The 24,386-nt window shown below is 37.8% G+C and overlaps 1 protein-coding gene across 1 annotated transcript in view; it reads left to right on the top strand.

Annotated features, from left to right (window-relative positions):
- LOC150078878 (RAB11-binding protein RELCH homolog) overlaps nt 1-24,386 on the top strand; it is a 450,480-nt gene that overhangs the window by 91,301 nt on the left and 334,793 nt on the right. The window contains exon 6 of the mRNA XM_090382879.1: nt 3,633-3,721. Within this exon, the coding sequence (XP_090239005.1) occupies nt 3,633-3,721 (89 nt within the window). The remainder of the gene's footprint in view (nt 1-3,632; nt 3,722-24,386) is intronic.

The following is a 24,386-nucleotide window of genomic DNA, read 5'->3' as shown; positions in this document are numbered from 1 at the left end:
CCTTTTGTGTAAAGCAGAAACCTGCTTGGTTCTCTTTAGACTTATATACATCCTTCCTCTTAACGGGACATGGATCTCTTAACGAAAAACTATGTCGTTTTGGTCTTTCTAGAACGGAAGCTTGTCAATGCGGGGAAAATGAAAATTGGAGCCAAATTTTATTTGAATGTCCGCTGTATAATGACTTTAGAGATGTTCTTCATTCATCAGTTTCTACACTCTCTCATGGGCATGAAACTTTGCTGGTGGGAGACAAGAATTCTTATGTTGCTCTTCAGCAGTTTGCATCTGATGTTTTCACAAGAAGAAGAATTAGTTATACGGCTACGAATAATTCTACTCCTTTGGCTGGTGGAGCTGCTCAATAGGGAGCAACATTGCCTAAATTTTTTTATTTATTTATTTATTTATTTATTTATTTATTTTTATTATTTTATTATTTTTTTATTATTATTATTATTTTATTCATTATTATTATTATTTTATTTATTATTTATTATTATTATTATTTTATATATTATTATTTTATATTATTTTATTTATTATTATTTATTTATTATTATTATTTATTTATTTATTATTTTTTTTATTTATTTATTTTTTATTATTTATTTGTTTATTTATTTTTTTATGTATATGTATGTATGTATATATATATATATATATATATATTTTTTTTTTTTTTTTTTTTTAACACCACGGAGAAATTCTTTTTTTTTTTTTTTTTTTTTCTCTCCTCTGGAGTTGGCCCCCAGAGGAATCTGGCCCATATTTTGCCAACATCAGGTGGGTCAGAGTCTCGAATTGAGACAGTGCGAGCTCCATTGAGACTGGCCCACCTTCCCGTGGTGTGGACGAGTACCCAGAATCATCTGTCTAGGTGACTGATGATTCTGCTGGGTAGCCAAGCGGTCAGACACAACAACAGAACACACACAGAATACACACAAACATACACTATTTATTTCTGGCCCTTCTACAGTGGTACTGTTCTTCACAGAGATACGAGGCGGAGATGAACTGACGTTCTAGGTGCCGCCCATTACAAAAACACATGTCCACATGTATTGTTTTTACGCATGTTTGAATATTAGTATTTGTAGTGGCAAATGATGTAAGAAAGCAAGCTTATAAAGCATCAGCAAGCTTGATCCCTTCCAATGGAATGTCTTGCTGTTCCCTGAACTGAGGAATAATACCAACATTGAGCTTGCTGGGTCTGTATACAGTACTCAAGATGCAGCCTAACCATTGTAAAATGGGATAATTACCTTCTTATCTCCACTGGCAAAGTTCCCGTATACTATTGACAAAACCCCATGAGCTGGCCTGGCAGCCTGTCTGAAATGCTCAGAGAACTTCATATCCGACTGCATGATTACCCCCTGGTCTTTTTTCATTTTCTGCTAACCTGAGTGTAGTACTACACAGGTGGTATGCCAATTTGGGATTACTGTTACCCATATGCAGTACCTTGCATTTGTCAGTGTTATACTTCAACATTTGTCAATGTTGAAGTATAATTTCTCAGCCCATCTGCCTAATTTTTCTAGTCCTTGTTGGTAACTAATCCTGATTACTGTCATTAACCATCCTGCCAGCCTTTGTATCATCTGAAAACTTAGACATTAAGCCTGATATATCGTCATCAGTATCATTAACTTCATCGGTATCATTAACCTGATATATCTTCATCAGTATCATATCAGTCAACCCAGCACTGAACCCTGGGAACTCTTATTGACTTCACTAATAACATTAGTGAAGTCAACTTAATAACTTAGTGAAGTCAACATCCACAGACAGTGAGACGATTGCAAAGGTTGAGCAGCTGGTGCTGAGTGACAGACGTGTGACAATTCATTTAATTGCAAATGCAGTGGGAATTAGTTATGGGTCTGCCCACAGCATTTTACATGACCATCTACACATGTCTAAGGTCTCTGCATGATGGATTCCAAGATTGTTGATGCCTTTGCAGAAGCAATTTCGGGCAACAAAGTTGGCGAGAGTCGGCTTCAAACTACTGCAGCACCCACCCTACTCTCCTGACCTAGCACTGTCAGACTTCTTGTTTCGGGAAATAAAGAAACCATTGCGTGGACGCCGCTTTGGTTCATCTCAGGAGGTCATCAATAAAGTGGAATTGCAGTTTTGGGCAAAAAGTGTGGACTTCTATGATGAGAGAAATGTGTTACTCTACATCGAGAGTACATAGAAAAGGATTAAAGTTCCTGTGAAGTTTCATCTTTCTAGGGCTATTATTTCTAGATGAGGGTATGAACTTTTTGATACCACCCTTTTATATGGTCCTGCATTACTTCAACTTCTTAATATATATATGCATAAGCTCAATTGTCTTCACCATGTCTGTCTGCATGTAATATCTTGACTCCCAGTGGAAGGATTTGTTGAGCCTTCCCAAATTTCATTAAAATTGGACAAATAGAAATCCATTTAGTATTTTGTCAACTGATATCACATATGCTATTTACGTACCATATATTACAGCTGAAGCTCTGATATTATGTTTGTTGCCATATGCTGGTGATTTAGCAGATGTGCAGAAATGAAATATTCACCATTTTCACATAAGTTGTTACTTTTGAAAACATGTTTTTCATGTTATCAGTGTACTAAATATATGATCATGAATTAATACTATTTAGTTATTATATTAATCATAACAAAAATGTGATAAATTGTTATTGAAATCCAGAAAGAAATAAGTAAACTGCATTACAAGATGGTTGACATCATACTTATTGCTGTTTAGTTTATTAAATTGCAGAGCTTGAAATATGTATCACATTTTGTGTTTGATTACAAAGTGTTAGAAAATGTGGAGCGGATATTGAAGTATGCATTATGAAGTATGCACAGTGAAGTGAAAACAATTACTTTTATATATGATTAATTAATTGGTAACAAAGTAATTAGTTATTTACTTTTCACTTCTGTTAATCTGAAAAGAAAAAAAATGCAATTAATTTTAGAAACATAATTGAACATGCCCAAAATATAATAAACTATATAGTCCTGAATGAATCAGGACTGTATAGTTTCGTTTAACCGTCTTGGAGCATACTTGTACTACTTAAGTTAAAATATTTATCATAATTCAATATGGTATTCAGTTTGAGGTATATCATTAATTATTATTATTTTTTTTAACTGGAGAAGTATGGCCTAAAAAAAAATTCTTTATGGTTCCATGTTTTTTGTACAATGTGCCATCCACCCATTCCTCTGTTCATTTATTGTAGAGCTTTGTTTGTCATGCTCTGCATTGGAACTGAATTCCAGTGCATTTAAAATGTGCACTGGAAATGAAGTAGTCAAGAAATAATTTTTTTTGGTTAATAAGGCTGTTGTCACCAATGGTATTATTAGTTCTTATTATCCAATGTATTGTCATAATAAGGAATAAAATTATATATTGCAGCATTTTAAACTATCTCTGAGCTTTTATCCCAAAATTACTAAATAGTGATTGGTGTACACCAAACTCACCTGCTGGCAAGGTGCGTGCGTGTGTGTGTGCACGTGCATGCACAGTAGGAGATTAAATGCCCCTTTCAAATTACCAAAGTTGTTGCTGTTATTTTTATAATGCTATATCCATTTTTTAGGAAAAGGAAGCACAAAATCTGAGGGATGAAATTCAAAGGATCCTTCAAGAAAAAGAAAATCTTTCAGCACATGTAAGAAAGTTGGAGAGGTATATTTTAGCTCTTGTCGATTACTTTGTTTCATATATTAGATTGAGTTTTCCTTATGACAGAATAAGACTAGTAGATTTCTGATGATCAGTGAATCTTATCTTATTAATTAATGAATGAATTCTAATGAATTACATGACAGTGGGTCAGTTTATCTAGTGTGTAACTAGTTTGTGGTTATTGGGCATCATTATATCCTCAGTGGCAACTGAAATTACTCAATGAAAAATCAAACTAAACCACCTGTGAACTGTTAGATGCTACAGGATATTATAATGGAGCCTAATGAAAAAGGTCTTATTTAGCTTAAAACAGATTGGCCATAATCTAAGAATACTTAAAATTGTGATCCAGTCCAGTAGGACTGTATCACAATTTTAAGTATTTTAAGTATATACCCAGAAATAAATCAAAAACTACTTAAGGTAGTTAAAAACTGCTAGGCTATAATCAGATGCTAAGACTCTGAATGACTCCATTGCTCTCTGATAGAATACTGAAGGTTAACTGGTTAGGAAAAAAAAAATGACCAGCAGTGTCTAATGATTTCAGAGGAAAGCCAGTAAATCCCAGTGACTACTGAACCCTATTCACTGAATGAATAGGGTTCAGGGCTCTAACATATGATCATAAACTTGCAGTTTTTAATTCCTGTTTTAGTTTATTTATGAGTACATTCCAAGTCGCCAGTCTCTGGGATTGGATCACGATTTGGGGTGTACTTAGATCTGGATCACAATTTGAGATGTTCTTAAATTTGTATCATTATAGATCAGTAAAGCTTTTGATATAGCCCACATAAATGATTGTCATATGGATTGAAGCAATGTGGCATTAAAAGCAAGTTACTACTATGGATAAAGGGTTGATTAAATGATAGGAAACAGTAATTATAAATGGCCACTGCTCTTCATGGACTAATATTATGATTGAGGTCCCATAGAGTTTAGTTCTTGGTCCCTTACTGTTTCTATTGAAGATGTTGATTTCAAGTTTAATGCCTAAATTTACTGATGATACAAAGGTGGGCAAGGTGGTAGTGAAATTAATTAGGGGATGTTTCATTAAGCCCTAGATGAATTATCTGGATGAACTGAAAAATGGCACTGGAAACTGCATTCATTATCTTGCATCTGGATAGCAATAATCCTAGAACAGTGGTTCTCAACCTTTTTTGAACCCAATGGCCTCTTTTCACCTATTTCTAACCCCTCCCCCCCCCTTCATCGAAATCAAAATGACTTTTCCTGTATAAAACTAGTTTAAGAAATAGTATGTGTGCAAATTTACAAGTATTTTGATAGTATTTGTGAATTTTGAAGATTTTTTTATTTTAAAATAAAGCATGTATAACTGTGTTAATCTAAGAATTCTTATTAGCATTAGCATTAGCAGAGGCATTTGATGCAAGAAAGCAAGCTTATGCAGCATCAGCCAAAAAAAAAAAAAAAAAAAAAACCACTTCCACTTCACCCCTCTGTTCGTTCAAAATACCTGTCCAGCTGAGCCTTAAACTTATTTAGGCTATCAACCTCCACCACAAGGGATGGCAGTCTGTTCCACCAACCAACCACCCGCTGGCTAAAGGCAAATTTCCGCACGTCTATCCTACATCTGTCTTTCCTCAATTTGAATTTATGCCCTCTCAGGTGATTTTTCTGAGCTAGAGGAAGAATCCCATCAGCATTGAGCATGCTTAAAACATTCAAGGCTTTATACACCTCTATCAGATCACCTCGCTGGTGCCTAGTCTCCAGACACTGTAATTTGCAAAACTTAAGCCTTTCTTCGTAAGAGCACCCATTTGTTCCATTCACTAATCTTGTTGCCCTTCTCTGTACTCGTTCCAGCAGCTCTACATCCTTCTTGAAATGAGGCCTCCGGACCTGTATACAGTACTCTAGGTGTGGCCTGACCATTGCTTTGTACAATGGAATAATCACCTCCTTATCCCTGCTGGAAAAATTCCTGTATATCATTGACAATACTCCATGAGCTACTCTTGCAGCCCGTCTGCACTGCTCAGAGAACTTCATATCTGCCTGCACAATCACCCCCAAGTCCCTTTCATTCTCTACCACTGTCAGTGTAGTACCACAGAGTTGATACGTTGCTCTGGGGTTGCTGTTTCCCATGTGTAGTACTTTACATTTGTCAATGTTAAACTTCATTTGCCACCTCTCAGCCCATCTGCTCAACCTTTCCAGATCCTGTTGCAGCAGTGTAGTGTCAGTAGTGTCCTTGACAACCCTGCCAACCTTTGTATCATCTGCAAACTTGGACATTAAGCTTGATATACCATCATCAATATCATTTATAAATACAGAAAACAATAATGGACCCAACACTGAGCCCTGAGGGACTCCACTAATAACATTAGTCCACGATGAGCAGTGTCCATTGATTACCACTCTCTGTCTTCTCCCACTCAACCACCCCTTTATCCATAGCAGCAATTTGCCTCCAATGTCACACTGCTCCAATTTGTGTAGCAGTCTTCCATGTGCAACAGTATCAAAAGCCTTTCTAAGATCCAAGTATATAATATCAAAGTTATTCCCTGCATCCAGTTCTTTTGTGACTGCATCATAGTATCCAATCAAGTTGGTCAGGCAAGGCTTCCCCTTAACAAAACCATGCTGTGTCTGAGCTATAACTGAAGTCTTGTCTAAATGATCCTGCAGTGCTTCTTTAACCAGTGCCTCCATTAATTTTCCTGGAACAGAAGTTAAGCTCACAGGTCTATAGTTACTTGTGTCAGCCTTTGATCCTCCTTTGTGAATTGGGGTCACATTTGCACATTTCCAGTCTATGGGTACCTCCCCTGAGTCCAAGGAAGCTCTCTAATTATGGCTAAGGGTTTGCTTACTTCCTTTGCTGCCTCCTTTAATATAACTGGATAGATCCCATCCACCCCGGGTGCCTTTCTTGTGTTTATCTTCAACAGTTTCTCCTCCACTTTACTCCCAGTTATTTCAAGATTCTGTAGCTTACTGCTAGAGTTGAATACACCTCTGGCATTCCCCTTGCTGAATAACTCCTCATGTGTGAATGTCGATGCAAAATATTCATTTAGTTTGTTAGCTACCTGAGCAGGATCATCAACAGTTGACCCATCAATATCAAGTGGACCAATCTGATTCATCCCCTTCCTTCTAGAGTTTACATAAGTAAAGAACTCTTTGCTGTTTTTCTTTGCATCCCTTGCCAAGGATTTCTCGTAATCTGCCTTCGCCTGCCTAACCTCCTTTGTAACTTGGTTGCATATCAACTTGTATCTATCATAGGCTTCTGTGTCATGTGTTAATTTGTAAGTATCCCATGCATTTTTCTTCTCTGCCATATGCCTCATTAGTTCATCTGACATCCATTTTGGCCTAAACCTTGAACAATATTTCTTAGTTGGTATGTAAAGCCTAGTAGCTTCCAAGATACGTTCTTTGAATGCTTCCCATTTTGAATTTGCTGTTGGTAACATCATCAGCTGGTCCCACTGTATAGAATTTAAATACTGTCTCAGTCCATCGTAGTCGCCTTTACGGAAGCAATAACCCTTCCCTTTACCCCTAATGGTAGTTACCTCTTTCAGTAGGCGCCTCCGTAGCCAGGTGGGAAGGAGCAGCAGTGCGTAGCACACGCTTCTTGATTAAACCGGGGTTCGAGCCCGTCACCACCAAATACGGAGGATGCGGAAAAGGTCTGGGAATGACCCCCGCATATCCCGGAGCAATATGGCCTTAGTTGCTAATGCTCCTAAAAACCAAAATCACATCACCTCTTTCAGTAAATCCCACTTCAGCACACTGTGATCACTGCCACCTAGTGGTTCATTTATCTGCAGATTCTTAATGCATGAAGAATCACTGCTGATAATCAAATCAAGAGTATTACTCCCTCTAGTTGCCTCCTGAACATGCTGATGTAGAAAACAATCATCCAATAAATCCACAAAAGCCCTGCTAGTGTGTGAGTAACCAGCCCCCAAATTCCAGTCAATATCTGGGAAATTAAAATCTCCCATTATAAGACTCTCTGATTTACTGGCCCACTCTATTTCCCTGTACAGTTCCTTATTATACTCATCAGAGTCATTAGGCCTACAGCACACTCCTACTCTCAATTTTGATCTCCCAATGCTTATGTCACACCAAACTGACTCAACACTGCACTGTCCAGCGATGTCGACTGGCTTCACTTCCTTGGTTTTTATGTGTTTCTTAACTAATAGCATAACCCCTCCCCCCTTCCTATCCTGTCTATCCTTTCTGTAGACGTTGTACTCCCCAAATTGCAGTTCTGCCTCCCTTATATCTGTGTGACACCACGTCTCTGATATCCCAACAATATCTGCCTTTGATGTTTTGAGCAATACCTCAAATTCATCAAATTTATTTACTAAACTCCTAGCATTGGTGTACACGCAAGTATACCTGCACCTGTTTCTATTCTTAGCTACCCTAACACAACCCATGTGTTTACTTGTACCGCAATGGCTCCCAGCAGTCTCTGAAATACCATGCATCTTGTTTTTCAGGCTTCTGCTCATTCTAATAGAAGCAGTGCAAGAATCTCTTTCACCTCTGCCAGTGGCTACTGTCAATCTATTGGTCTTTGTCTCCCCCCAAGCTAGCAGTTTTCCGACCCACCTAACACTGCCTCGATAGCATCAGCAAATATTCTTGCACCCTTTCTATTTAAGTGTATCCCATCCCTGTAGAAGCAATCTCTCCTGTTAACAAGTACAGTCCAGGCTGAAAAAAATTCTACCCCTTGAGCCTTGCACAATCTTTCCAGGGCCGAATTGATCGACAAGGCTCTCATCATATACTCCCTCCTATCGTGTCTGGGCAGAATTGCAGACACTTTCAAATTCAACCCTAATTCTCGGCTTTTGTTCAACAGTGACCTGTACTTGTTAAGTAATTCTGCCGGTCTCCTACTCTTAATATTATTAGTGCCAACGTGTACAACTATATCACCTTTTGTGCCCTTAAAATTTGCACAAAATTTTAAGGAATTTTCACAAAATTTGCAAATATTTCAGATTTAATCAATGTTTAAATCATAGCTGTAGAAGAAACATTGGTAGATTATGGAAATATAAATCTTTTTATTTGTAATGTAATATGTACTTATAAATATATATAAAGAAAATAAATTTTATAATACAATCAAAGCTGTTTATAGTGACCCTATTTTAATATCCCAGCACATAATGAACTGTGTGGCAGGTCCCAGCCAATTTCCCATAAACATTACTTTTGTTTTAATGACCTTGAAAAATGAACTAATTCTGTATAATGACCCAAAAATCTCCACCACACTATCTTGTTTGTTACTTTTTTATTGTAATAAAAAGTGATAAACATTTCTTTCATTTTGAAATGTAACATACGATATTTGCATTTCCAAGTTAAAGGAAAAACAAAAAAATGCAAAAAAAGTTTTTTTATCATGGACGAAAATCATTTTAAACTTAAGTCTGGATAATTTGTGCATCAGATAACTATTGAAGGTGTAAAGTCTTCTGATTCTGGAAATTTAATTCTGGGAATGGAAAGAGAATGGTGTAAAAGATGTCTTGGTGACATGCGACCAGAACATCTTCAGAACTGACAATTGGATAAAACACTTGCATTTAAAGGGAGAAATGTAGTGGTGAAGGGGAAAAAAAGCAAAACGACAGATTGCTATTCTCCTGGAAGCAAACATGTATGACACAGAGAAGCTTCTTTACTGATCAGTGGGAAAGCAGATGCACCAGTGCTTTAAAAAGTTTTGAAGATATTGCCATCTACGTATTGAGCAAACCACCAAAAAGCCCTTGGATATCATCAAAAAATCTATGATGACTTAAGAAGAGACTTAGATCACAAGGTGAGCAGAGAGAATAGAATAATTTTGCTGTTTGTGGATAACTGCAACCTTCATTGCTAAGTGAATGGCCTGTTCAATTATTGTTAAGTACATAGCACCCAATAAGACATCTGTTCTTCAGCCATTTGATCAAAATTTAATCCAGTGCTTCTAAGAATGTTAAAAAAAACTGTGCTTTGTCTCAAGAGCAGAACACAATGCAAAGACATTGCATGCAAAATGCTGGCAATGTATTTATGTTTCAGCTTTGGATGAGGTTAACAAAAAAAAAGTGATTGCCAACTGCTTAAAACATTCTCAATTTGCCTTGAATGATACAGTGAATGAAGCTTTGCATGCTTCTGTTAATCTTGAAGAACAGTCCAATATTAACGAAGCAATTTTTAAGGAGGCACATCATCACCTAAACTTAAGGAGAAATGTGTTCTGAAGGCTATGCTGAAGTGGATTTAGACATTGGGTGTAATCAGGATATGCATGAAAGAAGAGGAACTCATTCTAGACATAATGAAACCCGAAATTTGTAATGATGAAGAAAAGGAATCTACTGTGGTTCAGCAAGAAGTCTTATTGAAGGGATATTCATCAAGGATTAGAACTTATAAGTGCAGCCTTACTGCTAAAGTGAATGAACTGCTATCATGTATTTTCCCAGTTTGTTATTAAAACACACATTTCTAACTCGCATCCACTGAAATAGTGCAATTTGACAGATTATTTTAAAGTCTGAAACCAGTTCCCCTATCTGTGGTTAGGCCTTGATATGCAAGGATTGTTCCCATCTGTGGTTAGGCCTTGATATATGAAGGCTGTTCATCCCATCTGTGGTTAGGCCTTGATATATGAGGGCTGTTCAATAAAGAATGATTGTAATTTTTTGTGAACAACCATGCAAGCAGCACGGTTGTTCACAAAAAAATTATTATCTAGCTGAGCTACAGAATTTAAGACCAAACCAAGCTGCATCACATATCAACTGCACAATTGACTTGTGCACATCATGTGATGTTGGTGGTCAGTCAAGTTTATGCTGTCATCTTCTCCACACTATCTTGTTTGTTACTCAAGAAAACATTATTTGAAGCATTTGAAATGCTGAAAGAGACTTTTAGTGAATCTTCACTTCCACGTAGCACAAATCATAGGTGGTTTAGAATGTTTAAAGATGATTCAATCACAAAAATCAGCAGTCCAACTACTGCTGTCACCACAGAAACCATAAATTGTTTCTGTAATCATGAGAGAAGATCATTGTATAACAGTAAGGCAACTGGCAGAGATGTTGAAAATATCAGTAGGAAGCATGTATGATATTCTCTATAACCATTTGCATTGGCATGTGTTTGTGTACGCAGAATTCCAAAACTGCTCACACCTGAGCAACAGCAAGTTCAAATGGAGGTTTATCAGGAGTTGTAATGAATGGTTTTATTTCCAAAGTTAAAGAAGGAGCTGCAAGGAAAACATTTCCAGTTGTCAGAAGAAGTTGTAAAGACATCGGAGCCGATTCTCATATGCATGTCAAAAAATGGCCTCCACCATGTTTTTGAAGAATGGCAGAAACATTGGAGTAAGTGCATTTCATCAAATGGGGGCTACTTTGAAAACAACCATTAAAATATATGCTGTGAAAAAAAACAATTATGATCATTGAACAGCCCTCATATATGCAAGTAGGTATACATATACATAGATACAGAACATGCATAATTTACAAATTAATCTTACTACACCATACAATCAATGCAGAATATGCAATCTTCATTTTCTTGTTTAATATTGTAGTACACATTCTGAATTATATCATACTATTAGTAGAATTATATTAAATTTTCAAAATTTTCTTTGTTCTTTTGTTGATTTTACGAACTGTCAATATAACAACTGTTTTTATTATTCTCCTCTGGGGGGGAAATAAGGAAATGGAGAATATTAAATTATATTTAATTTAAACAAACAGTTCTAAAAAGATCCAGAACTTGTTATTACTCAGCTAGTTTACAGACATTGGGTTCTGGGATAATGCCCCTGTTATCAGTGTGACAGACAAAGAATCCTCCTTTCCATTATTTCTAACTCGCATCCTAGGAGCATTAGTATCTTGTTGGGAAACACTGTCATCATTCTTTACACTATTGAAAAAACATATCAGATTGTACAGTTACTCTCAGAGCCTCTTCGTTACAAGAAAACTCATGCTTTTCTGTTAGTGATATATAGGAACTTAGCCAAAAGAGATGAAGTGGTGATTATTGCATTATGTATGCAGTGGTTAGGCTGAATCTTGAATATTGAAATATTTAAGATGTATTTCTAAAGTGTAATATTCTATTGCTTAGAATATTACACTTTAGGAAGATGTTGTGGACCCTGTTGGAGAGGGTTCGGAGAAGATTGGGAAAGGGCAGTTTTTTCTTATGAAGAGAGACTTAAGTTTTGAAAGCTATAATGTTTGGAATTCTGTAGGGTAACTTTATTAGCATTAGTAGAGGCATACGATGCAAGAAAGCAAGCTTATACAGTATCAGCCGGGAAAAAAAGAAAAAAAATTTCCACTTTACCCATCCATTCACTCAAAAAGTTTGTCCAGTTCTTCCTTGAATTTATTTCAGCTATCAACTTCCACAACGACAAATGGAAGTTTGTTCCAGCAATCAACTACCTTTTGGCTAAAGGCAAATTTCTGCACATCTATTCTACAACTGTCTTTCCTCGATTTGAATTTTTGGCCCCTCAGGTTCATAATCTGAGCAAGAAGTCCTAGTCTCAGATGCTGCAGTTTGCAGAACTTAAGCCTCTCTGGTAAGAGGACCCATTTGTTCCCATCACCAATTTTGCTGCCCTTCTCAGTATTATTATTATCATTATCATTATTATTATCAATTTATTTCTCTGTTGAAGAGACAACCCTGGGACAGCCATTGGCTAGAAGGGGTGAGAGTTACAATCTAAGGTGTGAAGCGGACCCATGAACAAAAGGTTACAAAGTCCATGGGACGTTCACCCTGAAAGGTTGAATACAAAATTTTGGAATACATGAGTAATTATGATTTTATAATAGAATATTTAAACTTTTGGCATCTTTGAACATCATAGAATATTTAAAATTTTCATATCTTAGGTTGGCATCTAGAATACCGAGAATATATAGTTAAAAGAGATCAAAATTAAATGCAGTTTTTGAGCCGAGTGGCTGTACACTATGGTTTTACGAGATGATAGGATTCAGCAAAGACTTTCAATCTGTAGGCCTTTTTTTGTTACAGAGCTTTTCCGGTTCAATTCTTAGTTGGTTGAAGAGTTCTGTTGTGTTTGCTGGAAAAAAGCGACTTAGGCTGTCCAGGTTTTTTAAGTTGCTTTGAAGTGGATGTCTTGTTTCAGAAATCCTGGTGGATTCTCGATGAGAGTGAAACAAGCCGTCAATACTGGGAGCATCTAATCTTCCTGTTAGTAGCAGTTGGGCTAATGTGAAAATGTTTCTTGTGTTAATTGTCTGTTTCCAGGGAGTAATGCTGAGATTGGAAAGTAGGGTGACTCTAGAGATAGTAAATGGGTGATTCGAGATCCTGTTCAGCCATCTCAAGAGCCAGTGTTCAATACTTAGGAAAGTTTTCAGGTTGCTCGGTGGAACAGAGGACCACATCTGTGAAGCATATAATGGGATGGGAAGTATACATTTCAAGATATACTTTTTAACAAGATCTGGGTTTTTAATGCCAATTAACTCCTGTTTGGCAGCCCAGAGCGCTGCATATGTTTTTGCTTTGATGTAATCAAAGTGCTCGGAGAATGTTAGTCCCTCATTCCATTTTAGGCCAAGGTCTACATGCGATTTAACCTTTGTACCTTCGCATCTGCTTACCATCATAGAGATATTGTTCCTGCTCTTTTTCTTTGTAATTGTCATCTGGGCAGATTTGCTTTGGTTTAAACGTAGTCCAATACAGTTGAGGTAATGCTCCAGTTCATTTATTGTGTTATTGGCTTGTTGATTTGTTTGTTTAACTTGTTGTAGATCTTTAGATTTGACAAAGAATTTCAGGTTATCAGCATATGTAATAAAGTTGTCTTTATGGGATGCAAAAAGTGGTTCCAGAGCTGCAGCAAATAACAGTGAAGAGAGAATGCCTCCCTGTGGCACTCCCTGCAAAATGGAGTAATGGGCAATAAAATCGTCATTACAGATTATGTGGCATCTTTCCTTCAGAATGTTACATAAAATCTTCAGGAGATTGCCTTGTATTTTGAAGTAGAAAGATAAAATTTGTTCCAGAGCCATTATCGAGATATGGTCAAAAGCTGTGGATATATCTAGGAAGATAATATCGAGCTGTTCCTTATTGTTTAGAGCTTGCTGCATCCGGAAAAGGATCTCAAGGAGATTTGTGACGGTTGATCGTCCTGATAAGACAGAGTGTAGGTGCAGAGGACGATGCCCGAAGCGGTGTTGGGTGAGAGCTGAGAGAAGAGTCTTCTCAAAAAATTTTCAAGATGGTGCAACTTATGGCTATGGGTCTATAGTCTTTGGCTTTTTTTGGTTTCTTTATTTTGGGAATGGGCCTGACTATGTAGCTGTTCCATATACAGGGGAGAGTACCTTTTTGAATGATTTCATTGAAAGTGTGTAAGGGCTGCTGATTTTTGCCATGAAAAGAGAGAAGTTGTCAGGACCAACAGTTGCTTTATTAAGAAGTTCATTTATGGCTTTCATGGGGTTTTCTTTGGTAACTGTGATGACTGTTAGAGGTGTCTTTCTTAGTAAGTTTGGAACAGATTCATCCTTTTCTGTGATTCGGTGAAGGCAATCAGTTATTCTCTTCCTGTTTTCTTCGGTTGCTAATTGGTTGGGTGTGGGAGGTTGTCCAAATATCTTCTTGGACCATTCGGTAAAGACCTCGGCAGTCATGTGACCCTTTTTTCTGTTATCACCAACAATCTAGCAACTCTTCATCCTTCCTAAAATGAGGCCTCCAGACCTGTAAGCAGTACTCAAGGTGTGGCCTGACCATTGCCTTATAGAAAGGAGATAATCATCTTTTCTGTACTAGCAAAATTCCTGTATATCATTGACAAGACCCCCATGACCTGCTATGGCAGCATATATACACTGCTCAGAAAACTTCATATCTGACTGCACAATTACCCCCAGGTCTGTTTCATTCTCTATCACCCTGAATGTAGTACCACACAGTTGGTACGTTTCTCTGGGGTTACTACTAACCATCTGCAGTACCTTGCATTTGTCAATGTTAAACTTCAGTTGCCACTTCCCAGTTGTCACTCCTGTTTTTAACATTCTTTTCTTCTTGTCCCATGGTCAATCTGGTACTATGCATTTTTCAGCATCTGTAACATTCACTTGAAACACCTTCTGTTTGTATCTCTATTTTAAAGTTCCAAGAAGAAATTAATCCAGATATTCCTCTTGAATTTTGGAAAGGGGTGGTGGTGGTGGTGGTGGTGGTGGTGTTGTTTGTGGTTTTATGGTGCAAAAGCTGCTTCGGCTATATTGCACCTGTAAAGGAAAGAATAGACTAAATTATAAGAATCGTTTATGACTCAGTTTGTTTACTTCATTGAAATAGTTTCTGCTGCATGTTTTCATTTGTTTATTTTGCATTTAACTTCTGAAACCTCAAAGGTAGAAAGGCTGCTCTTTAGAATTTAGCGTCATCTGATGCTTCCTGTTAGAGAAGTCTAGTGTTACTTATTTTCAGTTGAGTACCACCACTCAGAAGGCACTGTTTAAAAGCCATTTGGCTTCTCATCATTGAGATGGTTGACAACCCAATATGAGACACGCCAAAAGGTTTGCACAGAAAGCGTCAAACTAATATCATAGTTTTTCACCTCGCATATAAACCACTGCTTTGCAAATACAGTCAGTCCTCGTATAACACGTGTTTACACTACACGAATTCGATCATACACGATTTATAAATAGGGGAACGATATCTCATATAACACGAACCGAATTCGCTTATGCACGATTTGCCTTTGTGTTTACAAGAAATGGCAGTCGAACGCGGAATCGCCCCAACTGAATGCAACACGATAGGAATGAAGAGAAGATTCTGAAAATGTATTTATGTTTTTTTTATCAGTGAAGGGGAAACACATTTCACCATAATAACGTAAAAACCAACACAATTCCAGCTTTCGGTATTATCGCAAATGCAATGAGATCGAGTTTACTACCAGTTTATAACAGATTCCACTAGCAGGAACGCAACTGGAAATTGTTTTTATTGTTTTATGGTAGTAACCCCTAGAAATGTGCTTTAGTAAAATGTGAGGTGTTAATAGTGTATCTCTGCCTTTACGGTGTTGTTTATTCAGTTGCTACATGCGCACAGCCTTGTTTATGTGTATCAAGCGTGCCTCCTCGTTTTGTAATTGTGCTTTATTCCCTAAAAATGAGTAAAATACTTAAAAGGTGTGAAAAGGAAGTGTCCTGGTGAAGACACTGCAGATTCAGAGAGAAAAAGAAAAGCAATATCGATAAACAGAGGTGGACTGGGCCAAAAATTCTTACCCGGAAAAATTTAGTGGCCTCATACTATGGTTTATGGCCAAAATCACACTGGCCTCCGGCCCACTGGGGTTTCTCCTGTAAGGCTTATGGCCAGTCCGTCTCTGTCGATAGAGAAAAAAATATGAAATTGAATTGTGAAACGCTTTGGGTGAAATGAAAGACCATGTGATATTGCACGTGCTACAGATCTAAATGAGGCAACGCCGAGAGTTACAAAGAATGCAGAGAAAATAAAAACAACTTTGATAGCAGGAACAACTCAAAGTGTAATTAAAATCCATTAGATTAAGACAAAGAATTGGAAGAGATGGAACGACTGTCATTTGTTTGGATAGAAAATCAAACAAAAACAAGTTTGCTTACGATAGAAGAAAAAGCATTAGCAATATTTTATTACGATTATTTATTGTGTTTGGTAATGTTTTGGTTACAAATGTGTGTTCAATCTTGGGTGGTCGGCACCTAACCCTATTTTTCCCATAGGGCCCGTTGTTTATATTGCACGATTTTGCATTGCACGAGGGTTTCTAGGAACACAACTACGTGCTATACGAGGACTGGCTGTACTGCAAAAAGGAAATAAATGAATAAAATCAAAATTATCTACTAAAATATTGATAAAGTATGGAAATAGTTCCCAAAAAAGGTGTGGTCAGCATAGTCTCCTCAAATGCTGTAACTTATAGTTATCCTGTGTATTGAAATAGAAATGAAAGTCTGCCACAAAACCAAGTACAAAGAAATAACTGGAAGAACATTTCTGAAGTTCCTTCTTCACAGCTTCAGTTGCTTCACTGGTGAGGAATAAGTTTGCTTACTGGTTATCATAGTGTAGTGGTTGCAGGCACTCAGCTTAGACCTTTCTGGGTTAAGGGTTTATTAAAATGCTGTGTTCTTCATCTGCCAGTGGTGTGCTTTCTAACTTTCTCTGGAAGAGATGCATTGCTGGCCAAATTTCTCTATCTATCTTTCCAAGTATTTTTAAATTTATTCATTTTACATTTATTCTTTATATGATGTGAGTTGTTTGTGAGTTGTATACAACCTGCATCTTAACTCCATTAGTCCAACTAGTTTATTCTTCTCTAAATTCATTTGAGCTTATTTTAACTTTAGACCAATAAAGGAGACAGCTAATTCTAAAATGGAAGTGAAGAATAGTAACTAAATATACATTTTAAATTTAAAGTACAGGAACTCCCCAACTTATGTAAATTTGATTTTACGTAAGTTTTTGCCGGCCGTTGGAAACTGAAAAAAATATGGAAATGTATTTTGCATCTGTAGGGATAAATGGAAGTATTGTGAAAATATCGTGATGTCAACCCAATAACACATTGGTTTTTTTTTTTTTTTTTTTGGTTTTTTTTGTAATTCATTCCAAGTCCTTGGAAGTTAAATTTTGCTATATTACTAAGCTATTTATCTCTCTAAAAGGTCATTTTTATAATGGAAATTGCACTACATTTTCATTATTATCATATATTCTGTTATAAGAATCAATTTTCAACACCTTTATGATATTTTTCTAAAACACATTTCTGGATGTCACTACCATAAAACAATGAAAAAAATTTACACTTTCCCGTTTATTGGGCCTTTCTTTTAGCTCAGTTTATTATAAACAGGTGGTAAACTCAATCTTATTGCATTTGCGATAATACCGATAATTGGAATTCTGTGGGTTTTTGCGTTACAGTATTATGGTGAAATGAGTTCCCCTTCACTGAAATATTCAATCACATAAAAAACATAAATAAATTTTCAGAATCTTCTCTTCATTCCTATTTACTTATTACAATGGTGAAGAGAAAGGGACTAACGGAAAGTGCAAGTGCTGGCAGTGTTAGAAAACGAAACAAAATTGATTTAGAAATTAAGATGAAAATGATTAAGTACAAAGTACGAAGCAGCACAAAGTTTGTCATTTATTGCAAAGGAATTAATTTTGCTGCTTCAACAATGAATACTATTTTAAAGGACAATGCATGTATAAAAGAGTATGTTAAAGGATCAATGCATTTAAGATCAACGTGATCACAAAACAGCGTTCAGGGGCTATATCAAAGATGGAACAGCTTTAATAATATGGATGAAAAATCAGATTCAGAATCAAGTTCCCCTGAGTCCATTGGAATCAAAAGCAAGAAGTATTTATGAAGATATTAAGGATAAGTACGGGAAACCCCAAGCCAAGTTCATGGCAAGCAACAGGTGGTTAATAGGTTCAAGTGTCACACTGGTTTCCAAAACATTAAAGTATGTGGCAGAAGTTGCCAGTGCCGATTCTGCAGCTGCAGAGAAATTTTGTGATATGTTGTAAAAAATTATTGAAGGCGAATGAAAATTATTCAACACATCAAATTTTTAACGTTGACGAGACTGCTCTGTATTGGAAAAAAAAATGCCAGATCGAACATACATTGCCAAAGAGGAAAGACAATGCCAGGTTTCAAGGCTTCAAAACATGGGGCCATGCTCTTGCTTGGGATTGATGCAGTGGGAGATTACAGGTTAAAAACCACTGCTTGTGTACCATTCTGGAAATCCTTATGCATTTAAGGGCATCGATAAAGCCACTCTATCCGTGCATTTCCGATTGAACCAGAGAGAGCATGGATAACAATATCTCTCTTTGAGGATTGGCTTAAATGCTGCTTCATTCCCGAGGTTGAGAAATATTGTAAAGACAATCACGTTCCTTTCAAGATTTTGTTTCTATTAGAAAATGCTCCTGGACATCCTGTGCATCTAGATGATTTCAATCGAACGCAAGAGTCATTTCTACTGCCAAACACAACTTCACTCATCTAATGTGGATCACGGTGTTATTTCGAATTTAATAGCATACAATTTAAGCACAACATTTGCTCAGGCATTGTCTGCAGTAGACAGTGAGAAAAATTTACGTTAAGAGACTTTTGGAAATCTTACAATATTTAACACGCCATCTTAAACATTAATAAGGCCTGGGCAGAAATTACTAAAAGTTGTTTATATGACGCATGGAAGAAAATATGCCCACAGCACATAAAAGGCTTTGAACGGTTTGAAAAAGACGAATCATGTGAAGAGGTTACAGATAAGATTGTAAAGTTTGCAGAGCTACTTCAGTTGGAGGTTGTTGCCGAAGACATAGAGGAGTTAATAGAGGAAGAAGAGAAGGAATTATATAATGAAGAACTTATTGACTTGCAGGCAGCGATAGTGAAAGAAGAAAATGCTGACGAAGCTCAAGATGAATCAAATGAGGAGCTGAGATGCTTCATTACCAGAGAGATGGAAATGGCATTTTGTGAAATTGCATCAGCAAAGACGAGGTTTTTGAAGATGAATCCTGACAGCAAATGATTCTTAAAAGTTAAAAGAGGAGGTGATTGATATTAGCATTAGAAAAGGCACATGATGCAAGAAAGCAAGCTTATATATTCGGTCCTTGAGGTTGTCACAGACATTCTCTCAGATATGCCAGACAAGCTGTTCTTGCTACCTGGGAGTCTAAAACGCTGATGGAACTGATATTCGGGTGACACTCAAGTCAAAGTGGACCCAATTTCGGCGAAGTCCGGACGGTCTATGACAGCCAAATCCTCTGCTTGCACCTTCACGATGGTGGGACTGTTAGTAATCCTGGGTATAACCTTCATGCACAAGTACATGGTGGGTGACCACCCAGGTGTGAACCAACGTAAGCAGGGGTCGAGGTGTGGCGCCCACACCACATGGAGGAACGCCGCCCCTCTATGTTACCAGGCAGTACTAGGTGGTAGATGACTCTCATCAACCGGTGAAATACCACCACTTTGCTTATTGGAGGCTTGAAGTGGTGGAACCCATGTTTAGTCTCTAGAGCTAAGTTCCGGCCAACCCTTCCCTATCTCTTCCATCATGCAGTATGATTGATGATTTTTGAGGTTATGATGAACGTCGTGGCGAGATCCAATATTCCTTACATTTCGAGGGTACAGCTCTAAAACGGTGTTCGCAGGCCGGCCGCTAGTTAGTACACCGGACTGAACCTATTGGTAACTCTCTAGGAAGCTTCCGGATCAGCTAGTGTATAATCTTGCTACCTCTACTCTGCCAGATAGTGACTGGAGGGAGTCCGAGTAGTGTGTATGCGGGGAGCATTGTCGAGGCCACGTTATGTCAAGGATCTGGGTATATTCTTACCACATGTACGCCATATCCAAAAATTTCATTACTTCATACAGCATGTCCCACCCACTTTTTCTTACTATTGAATACACCATGAATTGTCAAAATAATAGAGCAAGCTTATCTGCGAAAAGATCTAAACCTCCCAAGGACTTCCTAATTCATTTCACAAATATACGTGGTCTCAATTCTAATCTCAACGATGTCCATTTCCACTTGCAGTCTTCCAAACCCCATGTACTTTTTCTGACTGAATCTCAGTTATCAGTTGATTCAACTACTGCTCATCTCAGATGTCCAAATTATTTGCTGTATGATTCCTTTCGCCTCAAAGGTGGTACTTGTGCATATGTCCGTTCTGATATTCCCTGTCAGAGACTTGGCAATTTGGAATCTCCTCTCTTTGATCTTCTCTGGCTTAAAATCTCTCTACCTCATTGTGTCAAATTCATCTGTTGTCTCTACCGTTCTCCCAACTCCACTAATCACTTGGAGCTCTTTGACTTCCTCTCTTTGCAACTTGACTTTCTCCAGTCCAACTTTCCTAACAGTGAGGGAATTTTCCTTGGTGATTTTAACGTTCACAACTCCAGCTGGCTTCCGTTTTCTAGTCACACCGACCCAGCAGGTCGAGATGCTGAGGCTTTTGCAATTACTAATGACCTAGCACAGATTGTTCATTTACCTACAAGAATACCGGACAATCCTAATCATACAGCCAATACGCTTGATCTTTTTCTCACAAACAACCCTTCTAAGTACAAGGTTGAAGTGAGAGGTCCTTTAGGCACTTCAGATAACAACTTGGTGATTGTCTCTTCTCCAATGGAACCTTTATCTCATGGCTATTCCCAACCTCGTATTGTTTGGCATTACAAGAATGCAAAATGGGATGACCTGCGAGACTTCTTTTCTTCTTTTCCTTGGTCTGATTACTGTTTCAAAACTTCTGATGTCAACGTTTGCTCAGATCGTGTCAGTGAAATTATTCTTGCAGGAATGGAATCCTTTATCCCACACTCCACTTTAAAATCTCGTCCTTTATCTAAACCTTGGTTTTCCAATAAATGTGCTAAGGCTGTCCAAGAGAAGAACGTTGCATATCGTAATTGGCTTGTTTCTAATTCTTCAGTTTCATTTTCTGCCTACACCAAAGCTCGCAACAATTGTAAAGCAGTTATTAATCAGTCCAAACTAGAGTTTGAACAGGCTAAGAGTAGAAAACTTGCTTCTTGCCCTAATGGTAGCTGAGCATTCTGGTCTCTTGCCAAAGCTATTGGCCGCAACTTTTGCCCATCTCTGCTCCCACCTCTGTCCAAACCAGATGGTTCTGTTGTCACTTTAGCGAAGGATAAAGCTGACCTGCTAGCATCCCATTTTTCTTCGAGCTCATGTATTAATGATCTTGGTAAAACACCTCCCACCATTCCTAACACGCTCCATTCAATGCCTTCTGTGGTCTTCCATCAAAAAGATATCAGAAGGATTTTGATGAATCTTGATGCTAAGAAAGCTCCAAGTCCTGATGGTATTTCTCCACTTGTTCTCAAAACCTGTGCTCCTGAACTTACTCCTATTCTTTGCCGCCTTTTTTCACTTTCTTATTCCAAAGGTGTTTTTCCTTGTGCTTGGAAATTTGCTCATATCCAGCCAGTTCCTAAAAGGGGTGACAAATCCCTCCCATCCAATTATTGTCCCATTGCAATTACTTCTACTCTTTCTAAAGTAATGGAGAAATCAATTAACCGCCAACTCTTAAACTACCTAGAAACCTTCCGTCTGATCAACGATCGCCAGTATGGATTCCGTCAGTGTCGATCCACTGGTGATATTCTGGCTTATGTTACCCATTTATGGACTAATTCAATGGAAAGGTTCGGTGAAACACAAGTTGTTGCTCTTGACATCTCAAAGGCTTTCGATCGTGTTTGGCATAAAGGTCTTCTAAACAAGCTTCCATCTTATGGTTTGCCAACTGTTTTTAGTAATTGGTTATCCAGTTTTCTCTCTGATCGCTCACTGAGGGTGATGGTAGATGGCTCTCTGTCTTCTAACTTCTCCACTAATGCCGGTGTCCCCCAAGGTTCAGTTCTTTCCCCCACTCTTTTCCTCTTGTATATCAATGACCTTCTTCCATTGACTGGAAATCCTATCCATAGTTTTGCTGATGATAGCACATTGCATTCAACTTTCCATTTTGAGAAACCTTGTCCAGCTCAATCAGCTTCAAGTTCTCGAAAATCTGCTACCAATTCCTTAAATGCCGATCTTCAGGTAATTCTCCAGTGGGGCAAAGACAACTTAGTTGATTTCAATCCTTCTAAAACTCAATCTTGTCTTATATCTCTCAAAAAGGATTCTTCTGCTCCTATGCTTATCTTTAGTGACACTCCGATTTCTAGGCAAAATGATATATCTCTTTTGGGGATTACCCTGACTTCTAATCTCTCTTGGCACAAGCACATTACAAATATTGCTTCCTCTGCATCTAAAAAACGTGGTTTTCTCTTTCGCTCTCGGCGTTACTTTTCTCCCAAACAGCTGCTCACTATGTATAAATCGCAAATCCGCCCTGCCATGGAATATTGTTCCCACATCTGGGTTGGTGCCCCCAAAACCTCTCTCAGGCTTCTTGATTCCATTCAGAAGAGGGCAGTTAGGTTAATTAATGATTCATCTCTAACAGAGTCTCTCCACTCGCTTTCTCATAGATGCACTGTTTTTGCTGCATTCTACAGATACTTCCATGGGCACTGTTCTTCTGAATTGGCTTCTATAATTCCCACTCTCTCTTTCAAAACAGTCCGAACACGTGCCGCCACCAGCCAACATCCATTTACTGTCCAACTTCAAACCCACAGAACCAACTTTTCATCTTCCTCATTTATTCATTCAACTGCCGTTTTCTGGAACAACCTTCCTTCATACGTATTTCCTGAAAATTACAATCTACAGAAGTTAAAGTCCAATATCAACAAATATCTTCTTTCGTCTTCTCAACCTCCAACCCAAGCACGGTACTAAGTACTATAGGTTATAATACCTCTCGTGTTTGGGGTTCTCATAAAAAAAAAAAAAAAAAAAAAAAAATATAGCACCAGCCAAAAAAAAAGGAAAGATAATAAAAAAAAACCAACAAATCTTCTAATTTCATCCATCCACTTGCTTTAAATGTTTGTCTAGTTCTGCCTTGAATCTATTTATGCTATCAACTTCTACAACAACAGATGGAAGTTTGTTCCAGCAATCAACCACATGCTGGCTAAAGGCAAACTTTTGAACATCTATCCTACAACTGTCTTTCCTCAGTTTGAATTTATGCCCTCTCAGGCGATTATTCTGAGCAAGAGGAAGAATCCCATCAGCATTAAGCTCAAACCATTCAAGGCTTTATACACCTCAATCAGATCACCTCGCAGTTGCCTAGTCTCCAGACACTGTAATTTGCAAAACTTAAGCCATGCTTCGTAAGCGCAACCCTTTGTTCCATTCACTAATCTTGTTGCCCTTCTCTGCACTCGCTCCAGCAGCTCTACATCATTCCTAAAATGAGGCCTCCAGACCCATATACAGTACCCAAGGTGTGGCCTGATGACCATTACCTTATACAAGGGGATAATCACCTCCTTATCCTTGCTAGAAAAATTCCTGTATATTATTGACAAGACCACATGAGCTACTCTTGCAGACCATCTGCACTGCTCAGAAAACTTTATATCTGCCTGCACAACTACCCCCAGGTCCTTTTCATTCTCTACCACTGTCAGTGTAGTACCACACAGGTGATACATTACTCTGGAGTTACTGCTTCACATATGCAGTACTTTACATTTGTCAAAGTTAAACTTCAGTTGCCACCTCTCAGCCCATCTGCTCAACTTTTCTAGATCCTGTTGCAGCAGTGTACTGTCATTAGTGCCATTAATAACCCTGCCAACCTTTGTATCGCCTGCAAACTTGGACATTAAGCCTAATATACCATCATCAATATCATTTGTAAATACAGACAACAACAATTGACCCAACACTACACCCTGAGGTACTCCGCTAATAACATTGGTCCACGAAGAGCAGTGTCCATTGATTAGCACACT

The sequence above is a fragment of the Mastigoproctus giganteus genome, chromosome 10, assembly GCF_048544385.1.
Source record: "Mastigoproctus giganteus isolate SK-2022 chromosome 10, ASM4854438v1, whole genome shotgun sequence".
In the NCBI taxonomy this organism is placed as follows: Eukaryota; Metazoa; Arthropoda; class Arachnida; order Uropygi; family Thelyphonidae; genus Mastigoproctus; species Mastigoproctus giganteus.
This window is presented reverse-complemented; position numbering and strand designations above follow the sequence as displayed.